This window comes from Artemia sp. Qi Xiang Cuo, chromosome 14 (genome assembly GCF_049724085.1).
Source record: "Artemia sp. Qi Xiang Cuo chromosome 14, ASM4972408v1, whole genome shotgun sequence".
NCBI lineage: Eukaryota > Metazoa > Arthropoda > Branchiopoda > Anostraca > Artemiidae > Artemia > Artemia sp. Qi Xiang Cuo.
In genome coordinates this window covers 11353892-11380753 of record NC_142807.1, presented here as the reverse complement: position 1 = coordinate 11380753, position 26862 = coordinate 11353892, and the positions used below count along the sequence as shown (strand labels likewise).

At 36.6% G+C, this 26862-nt stretch overlaps 1 protein-coding gene across 2 annotated transcripts in view; it reads left to right on the top strand.

Annotated features, from left to right (window-relative positions):
- The window catches only part of cin (Molybdenum cofactor synthesis protein cinnamon), a 118631-nt gene that overhangs the window by 41580 nt on the left and 50189 nt on the right, over window positions 1-26862 (top strand). The window contains exons 9-11 of one of the 2 annotated variants that reach the window (XM_089100738.1): window positions 6459-6617; window positions 11279-11440; window positions 16047-16221. In XM_089100738.1, the coding sequence (XP_088956864.1) occupies window positions 6459-6617; window positions 11279-11440; window positions 16047-16221 (496 nt within the window). The remainder of the gene's footprint in view (window positions 1-6458; window positions 6618-11278; window positions 11441-16046; window positions 16222-26862) is intronic. The other variant, XM_089100739.1, reaches the window with a different exon arrangement.

Genomic DNA, 26862 nt, shown 5'->3' with positions numbered 1-26862 from the left:
AAATATTCTGCCCATCTCTCTTTAACTCTTTCCTTACCACTATTGTGGCCCCGTTCACATCTTTAACTAGGACAAGTCCATATTGACTGTCCCCTCTCAGTTTATTAACATTCAGTGCAATATTTTACTATTATGCTGTCTAGCTGCATCTTCTAGACCCACGGCAATTTTATCTATGGTCTCCACTTCACTCCTCCTTAGTTCATATTTTGATGCTTTCTCCAGTCTCTTTACATTCCTCTTATTTTCATATGATCTATCAATCAGATAATTCTTGTACAAGCCCCTTCTCCTCTCCATTATACATAGAGCTTTTTCACTAATACACCTAGCTACGTTCCTAACTTTCTTCCCTAAGAGACCATCAGCAGCTTTACAAATTATTTTCCTAAAAGTATTCCATCAATTTTCTATATTGTCAAATTTTCAGTTCTCCTGTTTGGTATTCAACTGTTCCTGGAAGGTTTCTCTCAAATTCCCATTCTGGAGTCTACCAACGTCATAATTTACCCGGAGGTAGTAACCCTTCCGAAATTTCAGGTTTAAATAAACCCCAGACACTACAAGATGGTGATCTTTACTTTTAACATCGATAACAGCACTGATATATACCCTAGTATCTTGTATTGATCCTGTCAGCCTTCGGTTTACAATAATATAACCAATAAGGTTTGTTGTCTTACCATCACGTGAATGTCATGTTAACTTATGGGTCATTTTAGGACCAAATACTGTATTATAAGAAAATAGGAATGGGCACAGAAACAAAACAGGAAAAAACATAGTAGCATGAAAATGAAGCAACACATGAAGAAAACCCCGAAGAAAGGAACATAAGAAAGAACACAGGAACTAAAACAAGTAATGATGCAGGGACACAGGAGTGAAAGAGCACAAGCACGAAGGCTCTCTTTGGCTGTTCCATGATAATGAATAAACACTGTAAATAAGGGAAGAAGAACGAACACAGGAAGACAAAAAGAGCATAAGAGCATAAAACGTAACAACACAGGAAGGGAGGACCAAAAGAATGAACACAGGATCAAAAACCAGGAAAGGTACAAGAACAAAGGACTGAAGAAAAACAGTGGCAAAGACAGGCACAGACGCATTAACAAAATTTTGACAAAAAATCAATTTTTGGCAACATAGTCATTATAGATGGCGGTTTGTTCTTTGCTAGGTTTCAAATAAGAAAAGTCTTAGGTTCTTTTATTAATATGACATACTAGAAAAACGTTCTTCGATAAAAAGATGAAATAAAGAGGCAAAATTGCTCTCTGCACCTTGTGTATATTTGTAACATGCAATCATATTCGCTTTTCTTTTTCTTTCGTCGCTTCAACTGAACAAGGGACATTCTGCAAATTTTTAGTGATGCACAATTCGGATTATTTTCTAATGGGTCCGAAAGGGCTGCCATATACTGTTGCTTGCTGTTTGTGTTTGAGTATTTATTTTCTTATTTTCAGCTTAGGCCCAAGTGTAGTATTCTATGTATATCCTAAACATTAACAGTTCTCTCATTGCTAAGGAAAGTAGAGCTTGCCAGACTTTTCTTAGCAAAAAATATAATTTTTCAAAAACAATTAGTTCAAAACAAAACAGTTTTTAACTTGGTACAAAACAATTTATATCCTAGTCAGGTGTAAAAACGAGCCAGATCCAAGCTGCAATTAGTCTTTTCTCATAAAGTTAGATAGTCAGCACCTCGTATCTTGACTGGAAGCTTGTCATAACTTTCTGTGTGATTGGAGATGCGAAGAGAGCCCTTGGCCCTTCGACATTTCTACTCATAAACGTTTTTACAGAAAGATTGATAACTAAATGTGCCTCTTACACATAAAATGTACGTAACTATTCTTAAATGCCTTGTCGTTTAGATTTTCGTTTACATAAAAAAGCAAATTTACTGTGATTATTATTATTATTATTATTTATTTTTAACCCACACTATACAGAGGTACAATACGTGGAGTATCACGAGGAAAAACACAAAAAATGCGACACAAGACAATATATAAATAAAAAATTACCAAATTACAGTGTAACACATAATAATTTAAAAGAAACGAGAGCAAAAAAAAAATTACGTGAAAGGAGGGGGAAAAGAGGAAAAGAGAAAAAAAAACAAAAAACTGACAACTTGCAGAATGTAAAAACCAGGCATTAATATTATCATTGTTGGATTTTAACTCACTCTTTACAGATCTAAATTGTAGAATGACCAAACAGAGAAAAACAACGAAACAAATAAAAGAAAAATAACTTACGACTGAATAAACCTGATAAGGTGATGGTGCGGAAAAAAACGGATACAAGCGGTATTTGAAAGTTTTCTGTGTAGTGCTTCCAGTTTTACATTAATATCAGGAACAAGAAATTTATTAATAATTACCCGGGTTTTAGTCCAAGGTGGAAGAAACAGCAAAAATTTACAAAATCTAAAATAATCCAGATTCATTTAGCGCTTTTTTCTTAACAAGGGGGAAAATTCCAGAAGCAAAAAGAATTGAATGGTCACAAAAAGTTGAGTAGAACTTGGCCAAGGCGAGTTTATTATATTTACCTCAATCGGCAACAATCTTAGCATATCCTAATTGAATTTTCACATTAATATCTGAGACTGTGCGCTGGCGCAAGCTCGGAAGACTATTAGTAATAAAAATACCGAGCCATCGAAGAGAATCTACGAGAGGGATAGTAAAGCCACTACAACGAAGGGGAGTACTAGAAATATTATTAAAAGAAAGAAATTTACATTTATCTACATTAAGAGAAAGGCCAATGTCTGAAAAAGAAGTAGCAACACGAGAAACCAGGTTAGATAAACCAGTTTTAGTACGGCTTATAAGAAACAGATCATCAGCGTAAGCCAGGTAGGAAACACCAGAAAAACCGGAGAGATAGTTAGCCGAAATCTTTGCCAGAACTCCTGAAATACACAAATTAAAAAGGGTTGGAGATAAAACTCCACCTTGCCTTAAACCTCTTTTCAATTTAATATTAGATGCAGGCACAGATTTCAGCCGAAGAAAAGAATTAGAGTATCAGTACCGAAGAAGCAAAATAACCGATAGATTGACACCGTAACCACGAAGAGCAGAAAAAAGCTAACTATGACATACACTATCAAAAGCTTTTGATAGATCTAAAGTACAAAGATATATACTCCTTCCCTTAAAAGAATTTTAAAGGAGCAAAGAAGATAACACACGATGTGCGTGTTGACAACCTAATCCGGGCTTAAATCCAAACTGGTTATCTCTCTCAAGCATATTATTAGTCACAAAAGGTATTAAAACATGCTCAAGAACTTTACTAAAAGTGCAAGAGACAGTAATAGGTCGGTAAGAAGAGTAAATTAAAGGAGAAATTCCCTTCTTTAAAATTGAAGAGACAGTACCACACAAAAACTCTCCGGTACACTAGAAGTACAAATACACATCTGGAGAAGTAGGTGTATATGGTTAATTAGGGGGGAGCAATCTAATAAAAGGTGAAATCTAGATATACCATCATTATCAACATTATCTGATTTAAGTTTCTTAATTGCTTCAATTACGGATGAAAGAGAAATAGGAACACAGATATGCTGAGATAGAGGTGTACTAAAAATAGCAGAAAAAGACTGAGACTTCAAATAATGCACATGTTAATTAAAATTTGAAAAAATAGACGATTAATGTTCATGCCAAAGAGATGTAGGAAAACAATCACTACTTGGCACATCAATTATGATCTACTCAGCATTAATAACTTTTCACCATTCTCTCTTTGACACAGGAAAATCCATACCACGATAACGCATAGACTTTAAGATATTTTTTATATTCACTGCGGGTCTTACGCTTAAGGTCAGAAACAATACCACAGGGCGGTCTATCACATTCATTCCAAACTTTTAACCAAAACTTAGCTTTATTTTTCAAAGTTTTTAAATTAGGATCTAAAGACCAAATAGGTTTTTGCGTACCACGTCTAACACGTTGCAGCGGCACTGCAACTGCCTCGGCATCTTTTAGACATTTAGTTATTTGATTATAATAGCAATCCAGGTCCTTTTTGCAATTTTCGTGTATAGAGCTCTGAAGCAAATGATAGGGAACTCGTATAGCAGACAGCAGCCTTGTTAGTGTAAGCCCATATAGAGGAACATCAGCTTTCTTCCAATTACTCTTTTCAAACCATTTTGAAGACTGGGGTACTTTGCAGAAACTTGCAGGATTTAAATTCAAGAGTAAGTGAGATAGGGAGATGGTCTAAGTCTTGTTCTTCAGCATGTACAAGCACTATTGATGTAGTAATACTAGGTGAGCAAACAATGTGATCAATATTGCTCTTACTGCCTGAATGGTGAATATAAGAATACGGATGAGTTTTTGGTATAATATGATAAGATGGAAGGCAATCCAACAACAAATCACATCTCACTGATGAGTTATTTATATCCGTATTGAGGTCACCAATGATCATATAATTTAGAGAAAAAGAAAGAATTTTTTCCACTAGAAACTTCAATATGTTACAGGCTTTAGAAAATCTAGCCATCGATCTAGAGGAACGTTCATCATAAGGCAGATAAGAATTAAGGAAAACTATAGTGCCCATACGAACAGCCAAAAAAAACTCATCCGAGTAAAAAATCACCGGCGAAACCAAATTAGGATTGTGCTTAAAAACACAAGCTAGTCCGCCGGATGGCCGGCCTCTTGTGGCTCTGGCAGTAGTAAAAAACACATCATGATGAAGGCTACAACACAAAACGTTAATGCTAGAGTCTGTAAGAAGATGCTCCTGTAAACAAACCAAATCAAAATCATAGTAGAACTCATCAATAACGAAATCCTTATCCTTTGTACCATTAATATTAAACGATATTATTGAAAACTCCAAAGTCATTGCAAAAAGTGGGGGTGCGACATTAGTTCCTTAGATATAGGGCAGGACAAGCTATAAGAAGTATGATTTTTACCACAGTTAGCACACTTGGGAGCAGCACTACAAGGACTGTCCTTAGTAGAAATATGTGGCCCAGCACATCTGGCACATTTCGGGACATTGCTGGTGCAAGCACTTTGAAAGTGATCGTATGATCGGCATTTGAAGCAGCATTTAGGTATTTCTTTAAATACGTGAATTCGAAAAAATTCATATCCCACTTTAATTCCTTCTTTGAAATAAGCAGACTGAGAGAAGGAGTCTTCAAATTCCAGCTTGACTGACATAGTCTGGCCCAGTCGATTTGCACTTATTATACCTTGCAGTCTTTTAATAACTGAAAGGTTTACATCAACTGGGAAACCTCTGAGAATCCCAAAAAAGCGCTTGGATCGTACTTTAACTGTTGCTCCGGTAATGAAGTTCTGAACGGATGTACAAAAATCTTCAGTTGCAGATTTATCAATATTGACATACCATCTGTCTTTAACAGGTTTCACACTACAAACTAATTCATGCCCAGCTATTTGATCGAGAACAGATTTGCGTTTAATCGGATCAGACAGATCTGAAGGCACTTTAGAAACAATAACTGTCGTATGAGTGTCAATTGCTGGGGTAGGTTTCAGAAGTTGAGGAAAATTCAACTGATAATTGTCAAATTTCCCTGACATTTCAACAACCACTTGTTGTAGCTCATTAAACTTAGAGAGTAAAGAAGTATAAGCATTTGCAGGGAGACATGGCACCTCTGTAGGTCGCTTTATCACAAACGTAGGTGCAAAAGTGTCACTACTGTCAAGAGATCTTAACAGAGAAATAATGTCACTTAAATGATTAGAAAGTGCATTGTTCCCCTTACGTACTGGGCAATCCAATTCAGGTGCACTTATTTGCCACAGTAAACTTTTAGCTTCTTTGACAAACTCCATACCATGTCTTTTAATAATATCCTCCTCAATTCCGCTTAGCAAATTGCTTTGAATAAAATTCAGAACAGGAGAATATACAAGTTCAGGCATTTCGTCGGAGCTTTTCATGGCTATCGCACTCACCACAAATTAAAAAGTCTCAATATTAATTCAGTAAAAAATACTGAGTTAATAAATATCGAAATATAGGTCAAACTAAAAACACATTATATTACATTTTATAATCCTCTTAAAGTTAATCCTCTTAACTCAGGTCATCAACTAATTTGGAATAAATTATGACCTCACCAAAATAAATCCAGACAGGAATAATATCCAATTCAATTTTGATGTTACCTCACTGAACTTTCTCAGGATAGATAAAATATTACATTGAAAAGCGTTGTTTTATCTATCCATCCAAATCATATGGCTAGAAAAAAATGAAAAAGGGTAAATATAGTTATTCACATTTTCTGCGGTTAAAAATTATATCTACATTAGAAATATAATAGATTGAAATAAATTTCAGGCTCGTTTATTTATTCTGACTAGTAAGAAATGCTGAAGATAATTCTGGCTTCCACAATCTATCTCTTTTTTCAGGTCTCCTACTGTGGCTGTATTATCCACTGGCAATGAATTACAAATTTATACAGGAAACCTAATTCCAGGCCGAATAAGAGACAGTAACCAGCCAATGTTGATGTCACTACTTAGCAAGCAGGGTTTTAATGTTAAGGGTGGAGGAATTGCTGAAGACAAGTAAGTTTTAGGTGGTATCTATGCTTAAAGCTGCAGCATAACTTACTAAAGAAAAGTAAAGTATGCTGTAAGTGGCGCACTGAATGGGAACTGCTGCATTAGGAGGGGCGAAATTGAAATATTGAGGCTAAAAGATATTGAGGGGTCTATTGCTTATATTTATTCTTAATAATATTTGGGCTTTCCTTGTATAAAGCCTAAATTTATTTTAGGCTATATTTAGGCTAAAAGTTATAGCAAAACTTAATAAAGACAAGTAAGTTATGCAGTAAATGATGCATCAAATCGGAACTGCTGAAAAAAGGATAAGGAACCTTTTGAGCCATTCATAGCACACAGGGCGTCGAATCGACGTTGCTGTTGTCTTTGTTCGACCTTCAGAATCATTGCTAGTACACAGGGCGTCGAATCGATGTTGCTATTGTCTTTGTTGCAGGAACAAGGAGCAAGCTTTTCCAACCTTGCTGCGTTGGGAATCAAAACCGTGGGCCTCTTGTTACCAATCAGAACATCAATCCACTGTGCTACAACAGGCTACTGCGGAACTAAGAGTGACGAAATTGAATTATTGAGGCTAAAAAGAGGGGTGTCCTGTTTATATTTATTCTTAGCATTTTCAGGCTGCCTTGTGTAAAGCCTAAATGTATTTTAAAACACAAGGTTTACTTAGTAGATCAATATCATAAAAAAATATATTTGTTCTATTCATCAAAAAATACATTAATAGGCATTTCAACCTTGGAAGGCTTAGGCTGCTGTCAATAATAACAGGCTGCACGACCTTTTGAAGGATTAGATTGCACGACCTTTTGAAGGATTAGGCTGTACGACCTTTTGAAGGATTAGGCTGCACGACCTTTTGAAGGATTAGATTGCACGACCTTTTGAAGGATTAGGCTGCACGACCTTTTGATCCGGCAGAGGAGGCAATTTAAAAAAATAAGAAACATTGTCAATATATGAGTAAAAAAAGGTAAATGATGCGGCACTAGACCCTTAAGGTCCAAACCGGCGGTGCTGATCTCCGTTTCGTGGCCCTTCAGCCAGGAAGTGCAATGGGGGGCTGGGGGCCAGCCAACCTATGCTTTCGCAAACCCTTCCTGTTTTACCTTCCCCAGATTTCTCCAGGTACCCATTTAGAGCTGGGTTGACTCGGCTAAGCTTACAGGGTCACACCACTGACCCGCGTCCCAAACTAAGAAACTGACCACACCAGGGATCGAACCCGAATTCACGGATTCTCAGCCCAGCGCGCGTCCACTTAGCCAGAACGGCTCTATATATGAGTGCTTAAGTTTTATTTTGTCAGTGTCCTTTTTGTGTTTCCTTGTCTTTTTTCATACTTCTCTTAGTGTGTTTGTTTTATAAAAAGGGTAATAATGAATTATTATTATTATTATTAGAGAATTGTAAACCTTTCATGGTTCCTTGCAAGCCTCTTCTTAAAAGCTCCTCTCCGTACGTCTGGTGTTAACTAAGCAATGAAGAAAAAGAAGAAAAACAAGAGTATTAGGTTGATGGAATTGTTTTATTTGTTAGTATAGATTTCACAAGTGACGGAAATAAAACCAAACTCGAATAAATATTTGGATGTCAGTAAAATAATCTTTTTGTTTTCAACCCTATCCCAGCGCAAATACAAAGTTGCTCCAAGTTTGCTATTGACCTCTCAAGTATATCATTCTACACATCAGCGAGCTTAGCAGAGGAATTCACCTTTTCATCAACATTTGTCCATCGAAAGCATGATCTTGAGGATGTAATTCTTTTGCTTATCGTTCTTTCCAACACTTACGATAGAGCTATAAATCTTATCCTAGGCGTTAATTGTTCAGCAACTAAATGATCTTGAAAAATTTTATATTCTTTTCTGTGTATCTTTCACTTCTCTTGAGATCCCCAGGTGATATTCCCAGGTCCCTTATTGTACTTCATCGTCTGTCGAACTATCGATCTGTCTAACTATCAGCTCCGTAATTCTCAGAACATTCAAATTCCCCATTTTCCAACAGTAAGATCCGATTTTAATCCTTTTGTTGCGTGTCATTTGACATGGAACACCCTTCTTGATTCGGCTCGAGAATGCCACTCGTTTGGCACCTTCAAAAGACTTACAAAATAAATTTTTGGTTTTCGTGTGATATTTTTCTTGTTTTTTTTCTTTGTTTTTCTTTCTTATTTTTCTCCTTTTTGCGTGGCGTTGATTGGAATTTATTTAATCTATATAATTTTATTGAATGTATTTAACTTTTTCTTCTATTGATTTAGTGCTTAATTGAAACGTATATATTCCCCCTGTTTTACGGGCCTAGGAGCCTCTGGGGGAGGAGCACAATTTATCCATTATATGAAGAATTAATTATGAATAAATCTCGTCTCATCCATCTCATCTTTTGTTAGCGAAATACAGTGCCATATTCTACGCGTTAACTTCTCTGAAACCACAATTCTGTCACAAGAAGACACTGGACTTACAACTAAAGATGAAATAAAAATCCTAGGAGTGATTTACAAAGGCAAACTGAAATGGAACTCCCATATACATTCTATCCTCCAAAAATATTCCTTCTACCTTATATCATTTGCATGCCTTCCTCGCCTAAACATCCAAATTCCCATTATGTACAGTCTATACTGTATGTATGTCCAATCATAAACGGAACATGCGCGTCCCGTTTGACCCCCGGCTCTAACTGCTATTCAAACCCAAAATCCTGAAAATATTTAGAAGCTCGCGTACCAGTTAATGCTTGGGACAAATTACACCTAAGAGGACAGCCTGCAGGCACTGAGGCTTCAAAAGCTGTCTGGAAGGTGCCACCACCTTGCAATGCTTTTTGGAAAAAAGTGCCTAAACTCTGATGCACATCGCCAAATTTTACCGGATTTTCAAGAACCACAAACTAATCTGCCAAAAACACGTAGAGGAATCTTCACTTTATCGTGCCAACTCCTCCGTCCTCCCGGAGGAGTAAACTCCTCCATCCACAAGAACCACAAACTGGTCGGCCAAAAACACGTAGAGGAGTCTTCACCTTATCGAGCCAACTCCTCCGTCCTCCCGGAGGATTCAACTCCTCCATCGCCAAGAACCACAAACTAGTCGGCCAAAAACACATAGAGGAGTCTTTACCTTATCGTGCCAACTCCTTCGTCCTCCCGGAGGAGTCAACTCCTTCATCGCGAAGAACCACAAACTAGTCGGCCAAAAACACGTAGAGGAGTCTTCACCTTATCGTGCCAACTCCTCCGTCCTCCCGAAAGGCATCAAAATGGTATCTATCGTCTTCTGTTCCGTACTTAGTGAAGTAGTACAATGATAAATTTTTTGAAAATACTGTGCGAGATTTTGGAAATAAGTTTTTATATTTATACATTCTATTGTGTTATATTTGCTTGTCGTGTGACGTCTGCTGCTAGCTGTATGCTACTATGGCAATAAAAGTATTTTATTGTTATTATTATGAAAATTCAGTAAAACGTTTATTTTTAAGTTCTACCATAACAATGTTTTTTTTTATGTACAAGGCCAAATTTCAGTGACAAACAACAATATTTGGCTTATTAATAGTCATTCAGGGACATACAAGGGAAAGCTGATACTCAGACAATTGGCGCCCAGTATATTGAGATTTCTGCAATTTATTCTCATATATATGATATTTTCCATATAATTTGGGTTTTTATTGAATCTCTGTCCCCTCCGAGATAACATTTGGCCCAAGTGCACGGTCCTAGTTAAACATTTTATTAACCTGGTCCTAGTTAAAAATTTTATTTATCCAAAGCATGAGCAGGATGTATTGTAAAAAGCTAACTCATCAAAAAAGATGTTAGGTCAAAAGTGCATACGATGCAATAACGTTGCTCATGTACTGTGGAAAAGTAGCTTTCCTTGATAACAACAAAAAAGTTTGAATTAACAACATGCTGTTTAACAATATCACTGTTGTAACTGGAATTTCATATGTAATGCTAGTAAATGAAAACAAATCGATGCTAAAAAAGTATCGATATAAATAATGAAATATCGATCAGTCTCATATTCAACAACTTATGTTATAATAAGGTAACTGATTAAGCAGTTTTGCTGTATAAAAACTGTTGCGTGTAAGTTTGATTATCCAAGGTCAGAGAGTTCAAGTAATAGATTTATTTGAAAAATAAGATGTAATTTTTTTTTATTAAAATCTGAATTAAGATTTAAATTATTTCAAAAATCAAAAAATTTACTCGATCGCCGATACAATTCCGATCCTTTGAAAAACCATGATTCTCACGATTCTCGAACCTGATTCATGGTTTCATCACTAGATGTGACCAGTACTGGGCTATTTATTGAAGTGCAGCTGATGCGTGCAGCGATGCAGCTGATGAAGTGCAGCGATTCTCGAACCTGATTCATTGTTTCATCACTAGATGTGACCAGTACTGGGCTGTTTATTGAAGTGCAGCTGATGCGTGCAGCGATGCAGCTGATGAAGTGCAGTGATTCTCGAACCTGATTCATTGTTTCATCACTAGATGTGACCAGTACTGGGCTGTTTATTGAAGTGCAGCTGATGCGTGACCCCTTTAATAGCTTAACACCATACATTCTTTAACTTCTTCAAAACGTTCAACCTTTTCAGAGTTTTTATTGAAGTTTTGTTTACTTATAGTTTAGATTCCTTGGTTGCATGTTTAAAGTCATCACTGTCAGATGCAGATATATTGGTAACCACTGGGGGTGTCTCTATGGGGGAGAAAGACTTACTGAGGTATGCGTTGACATCTCACTTTGATGCTACCATTCATTTTGCTAGAGTCAACATGAAACCAGGGTAAGATTCCATGCTAATATATGCTAATGGTTGTTTTAGAATTTTAGTTGTCAGAAGTTTGTTTGTTATTTGTTATAAGCGTTAGAAACTCTGGAGATAGTTATGTTGGTAACCAATGTGGGTGTCTCTATGGGCGAAAAGACTTGCTGTGGTAGGCGTTGCAATCTCACTTTGATGCTACCGTCCACTTACTTGCTTACTAAGATCCTCCAACGCCTAGTAGTGTATAGTGCAGCAAAGGTTGGCCTCCACGTCGAAGGTCCTGAGTCAGAGACCACAGCTCATTGAGGGATGACTCTTGCATCAACTTCAAGTGAACGACTAATGGTGTTTGGTTGTCTACCACTCCTTCAGTGGCCCGGAGGAGTCCAGCACCAAACGTCATCCACTTTTTACTAGAGTCAACGTGAAACCAGGGTAAGATCCACGCTAACCTCTGCTAATGATCATTTTTATGTATTTGAAAAAAGAGAGACTATATGCAGTAATTGATTGAAGTACCAAGGACAGTGAAAATACATTCTGAATTCTTTTAATCGGTTGAATAGAAACTTACACAACTATATATAATTCGAAAATCTAGGGAAAAATCGTGAATCAGATTTTTAGTGGATAAGACCTTCATACGCAGTTTGTAATAGTGGGTGCCAAATTAAAAAAAAGAAACATCAGTAAAAAATCAACTAAAAACATGTGGCACCAAACACCTTAAGAAGGTATGGATTTCCTTTGGGGGTGTAATTGTCTTTCAGAATCAAGAGATTATTTATGTTTGAATTTTACGAAAATGAAACTACAGGATTTAATGAAAAATACAACCTTATGAGCCTGCTAGAATGGCAGGCCGGCGACCGAGATCTAGGGGTGACTCATGACCGACAAAGTCCACTAGACCTGCAGGCGAATGGGAGACTTAGATTTTTCGTACTGTCTGAAGCCTCATAATTCCAGTAGACTAGCCTACTGGAATCAGAGTGGAGTGACCAGTTATGCAGCGTTTGGTAGTACAGGGTGCCAAATTAAAAATAAAGAAATGTGGCTTAAAACTCGGCAGAAAATAAGATAAAAACATATGGCAACAAACAGCTTAAGATTGTCCAGCTTTAACTTGTCCAAACTGTCGCTCCCAAGCCTCTCATACCGATTTTTGAGAGGAGATCTTATTGAAGTATACAAAATATGCAACAGACACTACGACAACATCCCTCCAGAAGAGATAATAACATTCAAGAATAATAACCTGAGAGGTCACGAGTTTAAGCTAACTGAAGAACGTTTCAGAAGAGATGTTGGGAGATGGGCATTCAGCAACCGCATTGTCTCCGAGTGGAATGCACTAACATCAGACACTGTTAACTCAGATTCAGTCAATGCGTTTAAGAACAAAATTGACAAACATTATAGTGATAAAGCATTTGATTATTTAAATTTTTGTAGATAGAGGCGCAAGCCTGTTTTCGCACTATATTATTATTATTATTATTATTATTATTTACTTTGTAATTCCTTTCAGAATCTACAGATTGTTGATATTTGAATTCTACGGACAAAAAAACGTTGTCAAATTTGGCTAATTAATTTTGGTTACTTGTTTTTACGGTTCAATATGGCTACACTGACAAAAATGTGGCAATGCCCTCAAAACTTCGTGATTTTGAACCAACCAAAATAAAAATCTGAAAAAACTCGCTGTTTTCAGGTATGAATGGACATAAGATGGGTCCAGAGGGGAAAAACGTTTTCATTTTGATATTTTTTTTTATACATTTTCATCTTAGGTTCTTTAAGTATTTTCTGATTTAGATGAATATTTATATCCTAGGAAGCTACAAGTAATTCAATCTGTTTGATAACGCATAGTTGAAGTTTTTGCTCGAATGTTCCTTGGAAATTACCACTAGAATATATTATGTAGGATCAGTAGCGGCTCGTTAACGGGTATTGTGGTGCCGTGTGCTATGTACCATATGTGTGTATGTATGATCACTGAAATTATTTGAATTGACTATTGGGAAGTAAAAGCATATTAAGAATACTAATTTTGTATAAGCCTAGGACACCAGCCATACATAAGGTTATATGTTAAGAAAATAATTCTTACTTCATAATATGCAGATTCATCCTAGTTAACACATTTTGCTGGGGAGAACTTTTTTCTTCACTTTTTTCACTGTTGTACAATTTTTTTTTAAAAACATTTCTGAAAAATAAACATGGACTCGGCCGCATTTTTTCCGTTTTCAAATGTTCTATATATCTAATTAAACACCGTCAGTGCCATCTAATTATTTCTCACAAAAACATGTTAATACATAAATAGTGATAAATTGGGTTAGGTTTAGTTAGTTTAGGTTTGGTTAGATGATGTTTGGGCATGAATTTATAAACAGACTTGGAGAATAGACACGAATATTTAGAAATGTGATAGAAAACTGGAAATACAAGGAAAGAAGTGAAGATGAAGGTTCTCCCTCCTGCAAAATATGTTAACTAGGGTTACTATGCTTACTAGAAAGTAAGAATTGTTTTCTTAACATGTTTCCTTATGTATGGCTGGTCTCCTAGACTTACAAGTTTATTTATTTTTTTGATTTTTTTGAAATTTTATCACCTGAAATTGTTTATGGTTCGAAATCGTGCGAACATTTTTATATTGACAAAATCAGTGCATCTCAAATGTAGTCGCTTGAAAATGGCGTGGTCCACGGAGGGAATGCTGTGCCCAAAAGCTGAATGATAAGATAAGATAAGATATTTATTTCAAAAAATGTCTATCACAAGCCCCGAAGGGCCGAATTCGCATTTCGGGGTCATATAATAAAAAAAGACATAAATAGCACAACAACTAAAAAACTGGCTAAACAATGCCAAAAACAACAATATCAGAAAGGCAAAGCCATTCATTAGTCTAAAAAACAAAAAGTGTCAAATGTAAGAAAGTTAAAAAGGCACAAATTAAAACAAAACCAAAAAAAAAAAAATTTAGATAAAAATAATGTTAATAGCTTCGTTATGTTTGATTCGCCAAAAGCTCTTAAGGATACGTGCATAAATGTAGCATCAAATAGCATTTGATTGTGATAATACCCAAAATACCTTGCGTGAAGCCATCCAAGCCTGCTTGAATTATAGAACTAATTCATAAAGAACAGTTCACAAAGTTCAAAGAATAGTGCCTTATACAAACTGGTAATGCTGACCCTTGCGTATTTCAAAGAAAATTTGAAAAAGCCTAGCATAATAAATTTGAGTATAATATAATTCAGTATATAAAATAGTATATATAATATTATAATATAAAATAGTATATTATAGTTTGAAAGACAAAAGAATGCGCTCTGTTTTGACGACTTATAGATGTCTTGGGCATTTTATTCTGCTCGGGATAAGTTTAAAGTCATATTTCATACTTTTTTTTGCTTTGTGAAGTAATTCTCTTTATCTTACCTTTTGCCACTTGAGGGTTCCCTTTTGACTTTGTCGCGAAGTTATGCTGTCTCTGGCGAATTCTTTTGCGTTATATGGATCAACCACTCATGCAAATTAATTAATTGGCTAAGCGAGTGAGGTCAGGCACGTACCCAGTTTTTTTTTTCGGGGGGGGGGGATAAGAAATTTGAAGGGGTGGCAACAATATTAAAAAAACAAAATATTAGTTGCTTGAATAAGAAGTGACGGTGCTGCTATTGTTCCTTACAGTATGTTTCTGTATTTCTAAGCTAAAACCAAGGGATAACTTGAAAAGAGAGGGTTGCAGTACTTGAGCCACTTCTGCCTCACAGGGTGATTTCATGCTATAGTAATTTGTCCATAATGCGACAGTAAATTTAATACTTTGATAATTTTAACAGTCTGTTTCAAGCTTTAACGAAAGAAATGTTACAAAATTGCAAATATGTTAGTTTAAGATAAATGTCGGCTTGGCAATTCTTCATTAACGAAAGCAAAAACTGTACACACGTAAGTGAGCCCCCACCCTATAACAAAATTATTGTTTTTGTCTCCTTCCTCCATAGATCGCTTCCAGGTGCGCTCGTGGCTAGAGTCAACCTCTTTTGTCTCTTTTTAAGGTGTCTTTTTGATAATTGTAATAGTTTGCGAAAATTTGTCATGTAATTTCGTTTCATTGCTTCTTCGTCACTAGGATCTGACACCCTAGGTGCTTACGTGTTGACACCCGTGTTATGTTTGTTTGTGCAGTTACGTTCAGATAGGATTTTATGTCACCTAACTTTTACAACCACGACAACCTTTTCAATAATCAAACTAATCTTCCATAGCTTTTACTGTTGTTTAGAACAGTAAATCATTTAGTATGAAAGAAATTTGTAGAAATTTCATTTAGTATAAATGAAAGAATATTAGGTGGTAGATTGTAGGCCGGGTTTGACCCCCTCCCCCCCCCCTCCCTCCGACGTTTTTTTTTATCCGTAAAAAGTAGCAAAATGCATATAGAATAATTTTTGACAGGTTTTTCTTAAAGATAAATACTTCTTTTACTTTCGGTTTGCTATCTAGCAAATTTTTAATTTACTACTAATTTAGTTTAGTTGCATATTACGATTATTTACCTGAACTTTTTTTATTCTGATTTTTATTTGAAAAGGAAACCAACTACTTTTGCTACATGCTGCTTCGAAGGGAAGAATAAGATTATATTTGGCTTGCCAGGAAATCCTGTCTCTGCAATGGTTACTTCTCACCTATACGTTATTCCAGCTTGTCGCAAAATCATGAACTTCCCATATTCAAAGATTTTACCGACAAAAATCAAAGTTAAGGTAGTTATTTCTAGACTTTTCCTTCTTTTTTTTTCGAATTTATGTAGCTTGACTAGCAACCCAGTTGAAGACCCGTACCTGTTAAACGGATGGAACGCATTTCCCATAACCACTAGAATCGAATCGTTCAGAAATCAGTCTGACAAAGTTCCCTCTCTACCTTATTGGAAAATTAGCTAATATGCTTGATAACATTTGCCATACTTTTGCACATCAGCAAACACTGAATAATTTCCAATAATTGTCAGAACCGAACCGCTCGTCGATCTGGAAACCAGAGCTGGAACTGAAGGTCTGCAAAAATCTTAGTCTGCACCATTTCCACTTGGTTAATAGCTAGGCAAATTGGATCCGTGTGGCTTATTGCCACGCATTTCATGTTTTCTGTACTAACTTTGAGACTGATGAGATCAGCCAATGCTACCATATCATTAAGCAAAGCTTCGGTTTCCTCTGGGTTTCATAAAATTCCCACAGAGATAATCTAAGATGATATCTGGGGAAAAGTAATTTAATGTCTAAAGGTAAGATAAAATTTACGAGCCTGTCAAAATTCAATAAAATATTTTCCATTTTTTGTCCCAGGAAGGATCTACGTTTTATTGGATGCCAAGAATGATCCAGCTCTTAGCCAAATTTAAAAACGAAAAATGTGGCGCCCTGCTGTTAATCACATTGAAGTATGTCCATTTGTTTATTTCTGCTACAGCTGCGTCCCTTTACTGCTAAAGAGAAAAAAAAGGCTACACAGCTGACATCCACGGTTCTTGCTAAGTAACTACTTGGCCATAGAGGCGAACACCTGTATTTAAAGTGTACTTACTTCCATTTCTCTCTATTTACCGTTCTTTATTAGAATAAATATTAATATAAAATGAATATAATTTCTGAAATATATATTTCCATATATTTCTTACTATGGGACGTTATCGTCTTTCACTAGGTTGCCGCTACCGCCGCAACCCTGAACAGTAAGTATATAAATATGTATATATGGAAACAGAAGAATTACTGAGTTTTCAGAAAATATGGAAAATTGTAGAAGCTTAAATTAAAAAATAATCCAGGTGATTTAGCAATGTGGGCTATATTTAGCTCTGCGATTTTGGTGGGTAATACTATTTGCAGAACCCTTCTAAGGGGGGGGATTGGGGCAAGGTGTTCTGAATGCCGTGTTTTGAAGGGATGACCGTTTTGATCATATTTTTCACTTTGGCTCGGCTTTCAACTACTGGTAGCAATACCAATAGTTGAAAGTACCTTCAACTGTTGGTAGTAATAGAATCCTGGTTAAAGAAAAAGAGATGGTATTCATTCTTCTCCTTTTTTTCCAACTTTTGTTGGACTCATACATACAAGAGTAACAAAAATACATGTATGCAAATTTTTGTTACGTTTTGTAAAGTTTTTTCTTTTAAACTACTCCCCCCCGCAAAAAAAATCTGGGATACGGCCTTGACTTTTACCAGAGGCAACGCTATAGCGTTGGCTATAGTAAAGGCCATACGGCTCCAATGTTTTATTATTATTATTATTTATTTATTTGTTTCACCAGAGGCACTTCATATAGAAGGGATTGTCGTAGAATCTTCAAAGGGGGCTCATTCGAATGGAAATCGAGAGTTCTAGTGCCCTTTTTAAGGGTCAAAAGTGATTGGAGGCCAACTAGACAAACCCCCCCCCCCCCCACGCCCATCATACCCCCAAACACATCCAATCAAAATTTTGAGATAACAATTTTGTTAAGCGTAGTTGATTTCCACATAGAAAATATGTTTTTGAGGAGGACAACCCCCCACAACCCTCAGGGCAAGGGTTTTAAGTTATGCCCGGGGGCCATATAAGAACGATATTGGCACAATGTATTATTTGTAATTTTTTCTCTTTAGAGCAGGTCACAACTAATCGAAAAAGTTGTCGTAGAAACTTCGAAAAGGGCTCATTCAATTGCAAATTTGACCGGATTGTGCCCTTTTTAATAGTCGAAAGAGATTGGAAGGCAACTAACACCCCTTCCACGCCCACCATTTCCCCAAACACAACTAAACAAAATTTTGAGACAGGGATTTTGTTCATCGTATTTTATATTCAAACAGATCATTAGTGTTTGAGGAGGTTACTCCCCCGCAGCCCTCGGGGTAAGTATTTTAAGTTGTGCACTGGGAGCATGTTATGTTCTCCTAAAAGGTGGTGTCGTAGGAACTTCAAAAAAGGCTAATTTATTTGGAAACTGAGAGAGCTAGTGCCCTTTTTAGTAGTCGAAAGTGATTGGAGGGCAGCTAACCCCCCTCTCACGCCCACCTTTTGCCCAAACACATCCAATCAAAATTTTGATATAGTCATTTTATTCAACTTAGTTTTAATTTCTGGAAATTTGGTCTTTGAGGATGACCCTCCCCCACAGCCCTCCGGGCAAGGGTTGTATTTTATGCCCTGGGGACATATAAGGTTTTGTATAGACGGCGTTGTCGTAGAAACTTCACAAAGGGCTCATTCGATTGGAAATTTAAATGGCTAGTTCCTTTTTTAATAGTCGAAAGTGATTGGAAGGCAACTAACACCCCTTCCACGCCCACTATTTCCCGAAACACAACCAATCACAATTTTGAGATAGCCATTTTATTCAGCGTAGTTGATTTTCAGATAGAAATTATGTTTTTGAGGAAGACACTCCCCCACAACCTTCAGGGCAAGGGTTGTAAGTTATGCCCTGGGGGCATATAAGGTTTTTATAGAAGGCGTTGTCATAGAAACTCCAAAAAAGGCTCATTCGATTGAATATTCAAAGGGCTAGTGCCCTTTTTAATAGTCGAAAGTGATTGGAGGGTAGCTAACCCCCCTCTCACGCCCACCTTTCCCCCAAACACATCCAATCAAAATTTTGATATAGTCATTTTATTCAACTTAGTTTTAAGTTCTGGAAATTAGGTGTTTGAGGATGACCCTCCCCCACAGCCCTCAGGGCAAGGGTTGTAAGTTATGCCCTGGGGGCATATAAGGTTTTGTATAGACGGCGTTGTCGTAGAAACTTCACAAAGGGCTCATTCGATTAGAAATTTAAATGTCTAGTTCCCTTTTTAATAGTCGAAAGTGATTCTAAGGCAACTGAAATCCCTCCCAAGCCCAACATTTCCCGAAATACGTCCAATCAAAGTTTTAATATAGCCATTTGGTTCAACGCAGTTGACAGTTCTGGAAATTATATGTTTGAGCAGTACACTCTCCCCACAGTCTTAAGGGTAAGGGTTATAAGTTTTGCCCTGGGGGCATATATGGTTCTAATGGAAGGAATGCTTATATAAACTTCAGAGAGGGGTCATTTGATTGGAAATTTAAAGTTGTATTTGACTTTATAAGCTTATAAATAAATTGGTGGGTAGCCAGCTTCCCCCCCCCCCCAAACCTCTTTTTCCCGAATGCATCCAATAAAAATTTTAAGATAGCTATTTTGTTATAAATAGTTCAAAGATCATATAACAAAAATTCCGATTTCGACACAACCCCCCAGGGCCCGGGGTCATGCGTTGTAAGTTATGCCCTGGGGGCATATATGGGTCTTTTGGAAGGGATGCTCGTATTAACTTCATAGAGGGCTCATTTGATTGGAAATGGAAAGTTTTAATTCACTTTTTAAGAGTCAAAAGAGCTTGCTGGGCACCTATCCCCCCCCCCCTTCCACGCCCTTTTTTCCTCAAACCCATCCGATAAGAATTTTGAGATTGTTTTTTTTTAAATAGCTCAAAGACCGTATAACAAAAACTCCGGGGTCGACACACCCCCCCAGGGCCAGAGGGCAGGTGTTGTAAGTTATGCCCTGGGGGAATATATGGTTCTTATTGTAGGGATGCTCGTAAAAATTTCAAAGATAGCTCATTTTATTGGAAACTGAAAGTTCTAGTTCAGTTTTTTAGAGTCAAAATGGATTAGAGGGCAACTAGCCCACCACGCCCCTTTTCCCCCAAATGCATCACATAAAAATTTTTAGATAGTCAATGTGTTAAAAATTTTTCAAAAGTCAGATATTAAAAACTGAGGTTCCGATAGGACACCTCCGGACCTGGTGACAGGCTTTGTAAGTTATGCCCTGGGGCACATATGGATCGTATGAAAGGGATGCTCGTATAAACTTCAGAGAGGGCTCATTTGATTGGAAATTGAAAGTTCGAGCTCACTTTTATAATAGTCAAAAGAGACCCGAGGGCAGCTAGCCACCCCCCACGCCTTCTTTTTCGAAACCCATCTGATGAAAACATTGAGATAGAAATTTTGTTAAAAATAGTTCAAAGGTTGCATAAGAAAAAATCCGGTGTCAATATAACCCCCCAGGGCCCAGGGAAGGCGCTCTAAGTTATGCCCTAAGGGCATGTATGGTTCTTATGAAAGGGATGCTCGTATAAACTTCATATGTACCGTGTAAAATATATACTTTAAATGTGGAAAAGTTGATTTCATTCTAAATACACTTCCGACGTAAATCAAACTCCCTTAATTAAGTTTGAAATTCCGTTTCAAACTCTCATTTATTTGTCAGCCGAATATCTCTTTAAAAAGCTCAAAGCAAGAGATGATTAATTCGGGAGTACTCCATGGTACTTTGTAAAACTTTTGTTCTACAAAACAAAGGAGTCTTGAACATTCCAGACGCTATTGACAGATTTCAAAGGCAAAAAACTGCGGGCTTTTTGCAAGTACAATACTAATGAGATGGATTGGAATTCGCTGAAGTATTTTGCAAAACATAGTGGGACATTGTTTAAAACTTAGTTTGGTAGTTTTAGAAGTACTCTCAGGAATGTGTATGCTCAATGATCAGAATATTGCGAAAAAAAACTATTGGGTAAGGAGTCGAAATAATGAACCCAGCTTGTCAGCATAATGATAAAATAGCGGGTCCTCCGAGAGGAGCTGGGCCAATTGTGAAATATTGATTATTGCACAGAATCAGGACTTAGGATATATGGTGATGAAAAGTGTTTTTCGCGTCATTATTGTTATTATGATTATTAAGTATTGAGAACCCAAGCATTAAGCAGATTGATGATTTGAAGTATACTGCTGTACAATTAAACATGTAAGTTCAATAAATCTATTACTTTTCCATTTGTGTTGTTTTATTTTATATGCCCATATCTAGCCTCCCAGAGTAGTCAACTAGTTCAATTGTTCTCCAATTGGTGACACTCCCAAGGAATCTAGTAAAATCCACGAAGTACGCCTACGTTTTTGGATCCATGGCTGCACGGTCCAATTAATCACCTCATAAGGAAGCTCCAGATTAACTTTTAATCTATTATTTTTTATCCCCCCATAAGAGATGACGCGGTCGTAAAACTTACAAGGAATAAGCTAACAGGTATAAACCCCAAGCCCCAAATAACATAGTGGCTAAAAACCTTAACGCCACAGATGGCGCGGTCGTAAACTCGGAGAAAAAGCATACGAACTAGTTAGGCTACAAATTTCTTAATTTTAATTTAAAACATTCGATAGATACAGAGCTATAAAAAAAAGAGTGTCTAAATCTATAACCGCTAAGCTATAGTAGGGAAACCCTTTTAATTATATCTCATAGGAGATAATAGCATTCCCCAAACACGTTAAGTGAAAGAGACTTATTTAAGTGTATAATTCCGCTAATTAAAACGCAAAAATGGAAGAAGAATTAAGTGCCTTGTTACTTGCGCAAAAATTAGTCGCAAAAAACGTAGAAATAACCAAGTCTATCCCGCAGTATGACGGACAAACGGATATTGACGAATTTAATATACAATTAGCGCAATTCGTAGAATTAACTAAAACAGATCTGAAAACATTAACAAGTATGCTTCTTCTAAGGCTAAGAGGGCAGGTATTAACTTTTATAAAACAGATTGAAAAGACTGTCGGAGAGGAGAATAATTTGCCGATAAATACAATAGAAAAACTGTTAATAGCATTCAAAGACAGATTTATTGAAACAAGTTCAACAAATAAATTAAAACATGGAACAGTATGTTTCGATCATACACAGAGCGTACAAGAATATTTACACAACATACGAATCTCAGTAGAAGCGAAATACGGCAAAGGCTCAGGAGACTTATATGAAAAAATTTTACTAAATGCATTTTTGCAAGGACTTCCCCCAAAATTATATAGAATGGTAATTTCTAAGAACATCCAAACGTTGGACCTTGCAGTTCAGGAAGTAGGGCGAATGATCGAAATTGATATGATCGTGGCAAATCATAGTAAAACAAAAATAAATAGCTTAGACGAATCAAAACAAACCTAACCTCCAAGGGTGATCAAGCGTATCCAAATTTCTTTTCAAGGGACAATTCCCCAGTGACGCAAAGAAATAGAATACAAGAACCCGATAGGCGGAAAACGGTACGTTTCCAGCCTGTATAACTAATGAGTTATGAAAATAGACCCATAATTATAAGATGTTATATCTGTAATCGTGTCGGACATATTGAGAAAGAGTGTCGCTTTAAAAATAGAAACATGGCGGCATCATTTGGTGGTGACACCGCCAGAAATATAAGACATTATGGCAATCATTTGTTCAGGAGAACAAATCTTAGTACCAGGGGTGCCCAAGGGTATACTCAGGACGCAATATTCCCACAATACCCTCAAATCCGCCCACCAGCACTTCATAATCTAAACCGACAGAACTCGTATAACTCCTCCCCCCCCAGTAGGCAAAATAATTATCGGCCGACGGGAAACGCAAATTTTTCAAACCGACGGAAAATAGCTAACTGGCCCACAGGAAATGAAAATTTCTCGAGCCGACGGCATTTGCAGTCAGCGCCAACAGCCGGCACTGACACGAGAAATACAAACTATCGCAATAATACATGGCAAAGGCAGACAAATGTGAATCAATTAGATACGCCTATGGAACCTCACGTGTCTGAATCTCTATTGCAGGCACCTATGTATGAAATAAAACCCCAGGGAAACGCACCAGGCCCCTCAGAAGAATAAATTGGACCCAGAAGGGGGCCAGAATATTTTATAGGTCCAAATCATTAGTAGTACCGTCCTTTAGTGATAATAATAATAAGTTACCTATATTTAATGATTTTTGTGTGGCAAATGTTCACTTTAAGGTTTTAATTGACAGTGGTGCCATGGTTAATATCATAAACTCATGCGTATTTAATATGTTGCCTGTGCATATTAGGCAACGGAAAAATGCCAATAATCCGAATTTAACTAGTGTAACAGGGCGTAAATTGGACGTAAAAGGTTCAATTCGCCTTGATGCAAAAAGAGATAATAGAATTTTTCCGACAAATTTTATAATATGCAACAATTTTCCGTATGAAGCCATTATCGGCGCAAATTTTTTAAGGTCAAATAAAATATTGTTAGAGGTAGCGAACGAAAGACTTTTCTACCCGGCCAAGGCAGGGAAAGGAATCTCCACCTTAAGGAATGTTAACAGAAGTTACGAAGAAAACGTAACAGTAAATAAAATTTCCAGCGGTACAATGTCACAATCGTTCGAACCTCAAGTCTCGCTACAGAGAGGACGTGGCATAACAAGAAATCCATTTTCTTATTCCGAGCGATATCGGAAAAGTGAAGTAAATTTAGATAATAAATGGATTGAATCTGCAAAAATGAAAATAGGAAATATGCATCACTATAGGTCGAACGAAATCAGAGAAATAGTGAAATTATGGAAAGACGTAGGGAACCCCAATGCAATTCGAGCGCAAACAACATTATTGTTGGATAGTGCCAGCCTAAATTTAATAGACAATAAAAACAAAAAAACATATTATGGATTCGCAATACGGAAAACAAAAATTCCTCCCACGACAATGCAAAGGATTCAAATATCGAAGATGATTGAACCGGTGGATAGCAAATCCGAAATATGGTTTGCGATCCCGTCAAATGAAACTCCCGAAAATCTATTATGTGAAGAACAAATTATATCGTACGACAAAGGAGAAGGTTTTATTTGGGTGACTAATAACCATGAAAATGATACAATTACAATAAAAAAGGGAACATGTTTAGTTCAAATCCAGATTATCTCGGAAAATGACTTAAATAGGTGGGAAAATTCCAAAAGAAACCTAGTTAACGGCATTAAAACCTCAATTGACAAATACACCCTAACCAAATCGCAATTTTTAAGCAAATTTAATATGGATCATATTACTGATTTGGAACTCAAGAAAAAATTATGTGAATTATTATGGAATTTTAGAGATGTATTTTCCGCATCTGAGGATGACATAGGACTGATACCGTTTTATGAACATTCAATTTTAACGACCGGCAACCCCGTCGCGAAACATCCATATCGTGTACCGTATAAGCACAAAGAGTGGTTAAAAAAATTAAATTCATGAATTAGAAAAAAATGAGATTATACGCCCCAGTATAAGTCCGTATTCCGCTCCAGTGATCTTAGTCCCAAAAAAGAATGGTGATATGAGACTCATGGTCGATTATAGAGCTCTTAACAAGCAAGTAGTGAGTGATAAATTTCCCTTGCCAAGAATAGATGAAATCCTTGACTCCATTTCAAGCAAAAACTAAATTTTTACTTCTTTGGACCTCACCCAAGGCTACCACCAAGTGAAAATAGCCGAAAAAGATGTCTATAAAACTGCGTTTTGTCCGACCGAATCTGGTTCATATGAATACTTAAGAGTACCTTTTGGACTTAAAACAAGTTCAAGCGCGCTATGTAGACCTTTATTGCATTTATTAAGAGGATTAAAGAACATCATTCATTTTGTTGATGATGTTATATGTGTAGGAGAAAATGCGGAACAACACCTAGCAACATTAGCTAAAGTGTTTGAAAAATTCAGAGAAGGCAATTTAAAATGCCGGCCGGAAAAAGTCAATTTATTTCAACCAAAAATTAAATTTTTAGGAGTGGTAGTGACACAAGGAGAAATATCCCCGGATCCAGATAAAATAAAATGAGTCGAAAAACTCAAACCCCCTAGAACTATGAAAGAATGAGGAGGAATTTTAGGCCTTACCTGCTACTTTAGAAAATGTGTGCGAAATCACGCCCGAATTGTAAAACCACTTACGGAATTAACCAAAGGGAACTCCCAAAGTGTTGCCTGGTCCCAGGAAGCCCAAACTTCCTTAGACCATCTCAAAAAAGCACTCACTTCCGAACCCATATTATCACTGCCTGATTCCTAGAACAAAAAGTTTATGATTACGACTGATGCCGGTTCAAAAGGTATCGGCGCTATACCTTCGCAAATAATTCCAGTAGAAAAACTCAATCCTCTGAAGGGAACGTCTAAACAAAAAGTATTGGAAAAGGTTATATGTTATTCAAGCAGAACCTTAACAAAGGGTGAAAGTAACTATTCTGCCACTAATTTGGAACTATTATCTATAATCCACCATTTGGATGAGTTTCGACACTATTTGATTGGTAGAAAATTTATACTACGCTCAGACCAGAAGAGCTTGCAGTACCTGCGCACATTTAAAAACCCCACGGGAATTCTGGCTAGATGCATTATGAAAATCCAAGATCTAGAATATGAATTTGAATACTTAAAAGGCAAACAAAATGCAGCGTGTGATTTCTTGAGTAGGTTTCCGGAAGATGTGCCGTCGGAAACCGAACAGAACGAGATTAATACTATTAAGACTAAAAGTAAATGTAACAAAAGCAAAATCAAAAACACAGTAAAAGAAAATATGGTTACCTACTGTCCCTTGTCCTTGGAAAATATAAAAAGAAATAAAAAAAAGGACGAAATGTGCTTGATAATTATTAATTATTTTATGAATGATGACATGTTGCCAGATAAATTCAAAACTCTTAGAAAAGAAATCGATAATTTTTGCTATGATCTTGATGAAGAAATATTATGTAGAATCGTGACTACTGAGGCAAATAGAAACCAAACTTCAATAATACCTGTATTACCCCAAAACTTAATAATACCTGCCTTTGAATATTTTCATTCGGATATAGGTGGACATTTAGGGATAACAAAACCTTCCATAAATTAAAACAATATTTTTACGTGCCGTCGGCATTAACAAAACTTAAAGAATTCGTCAGTACATGCGAAGCGTGTAATTTAAGAAAGAACCCCCAAGCCTATCCTAACCCCCCTATGGGAAGAGTTCCGGTAGCGAGATTCCCCTTCGATTTTGTCTCCTTTGATTTATATGGAACGAGTGGAGGCTTACCTGTTTCCATCAGAGACCACACTTGTATTCTTTCAGTCATAGATCACTTTTTTGGATTTACTTTTGCAAAAGCATTAAAGAATCAAGGCGCGTACACCACGAGTAAGGTGTTAACGAAATTATTTTTAAAATTTAGTATTCCACATATGGTTCTAAGTGACAATGGGAGTAGTTTTGTTTCAAAAAGTAACAAGAGTCCTAATAAGTTTTCTTACAATAGAAAAATTAGTGACATCTCCGAGTCGTCCACAAGCCAACGGAAAAATAGAGAAAAGGCACAAAATTTTTTTGAATCTATTAAGTATTTATACAAAAGACAACAGGAATGTTTGGGACCCATTTTTACCTAATTTAACTAATATAATCAACACTGCCTATTCAGAAACAACTGAAGACAACCCTTTTTACTTACTTTTTGGTCGCGATTTTAGAATCCCATATGATGAA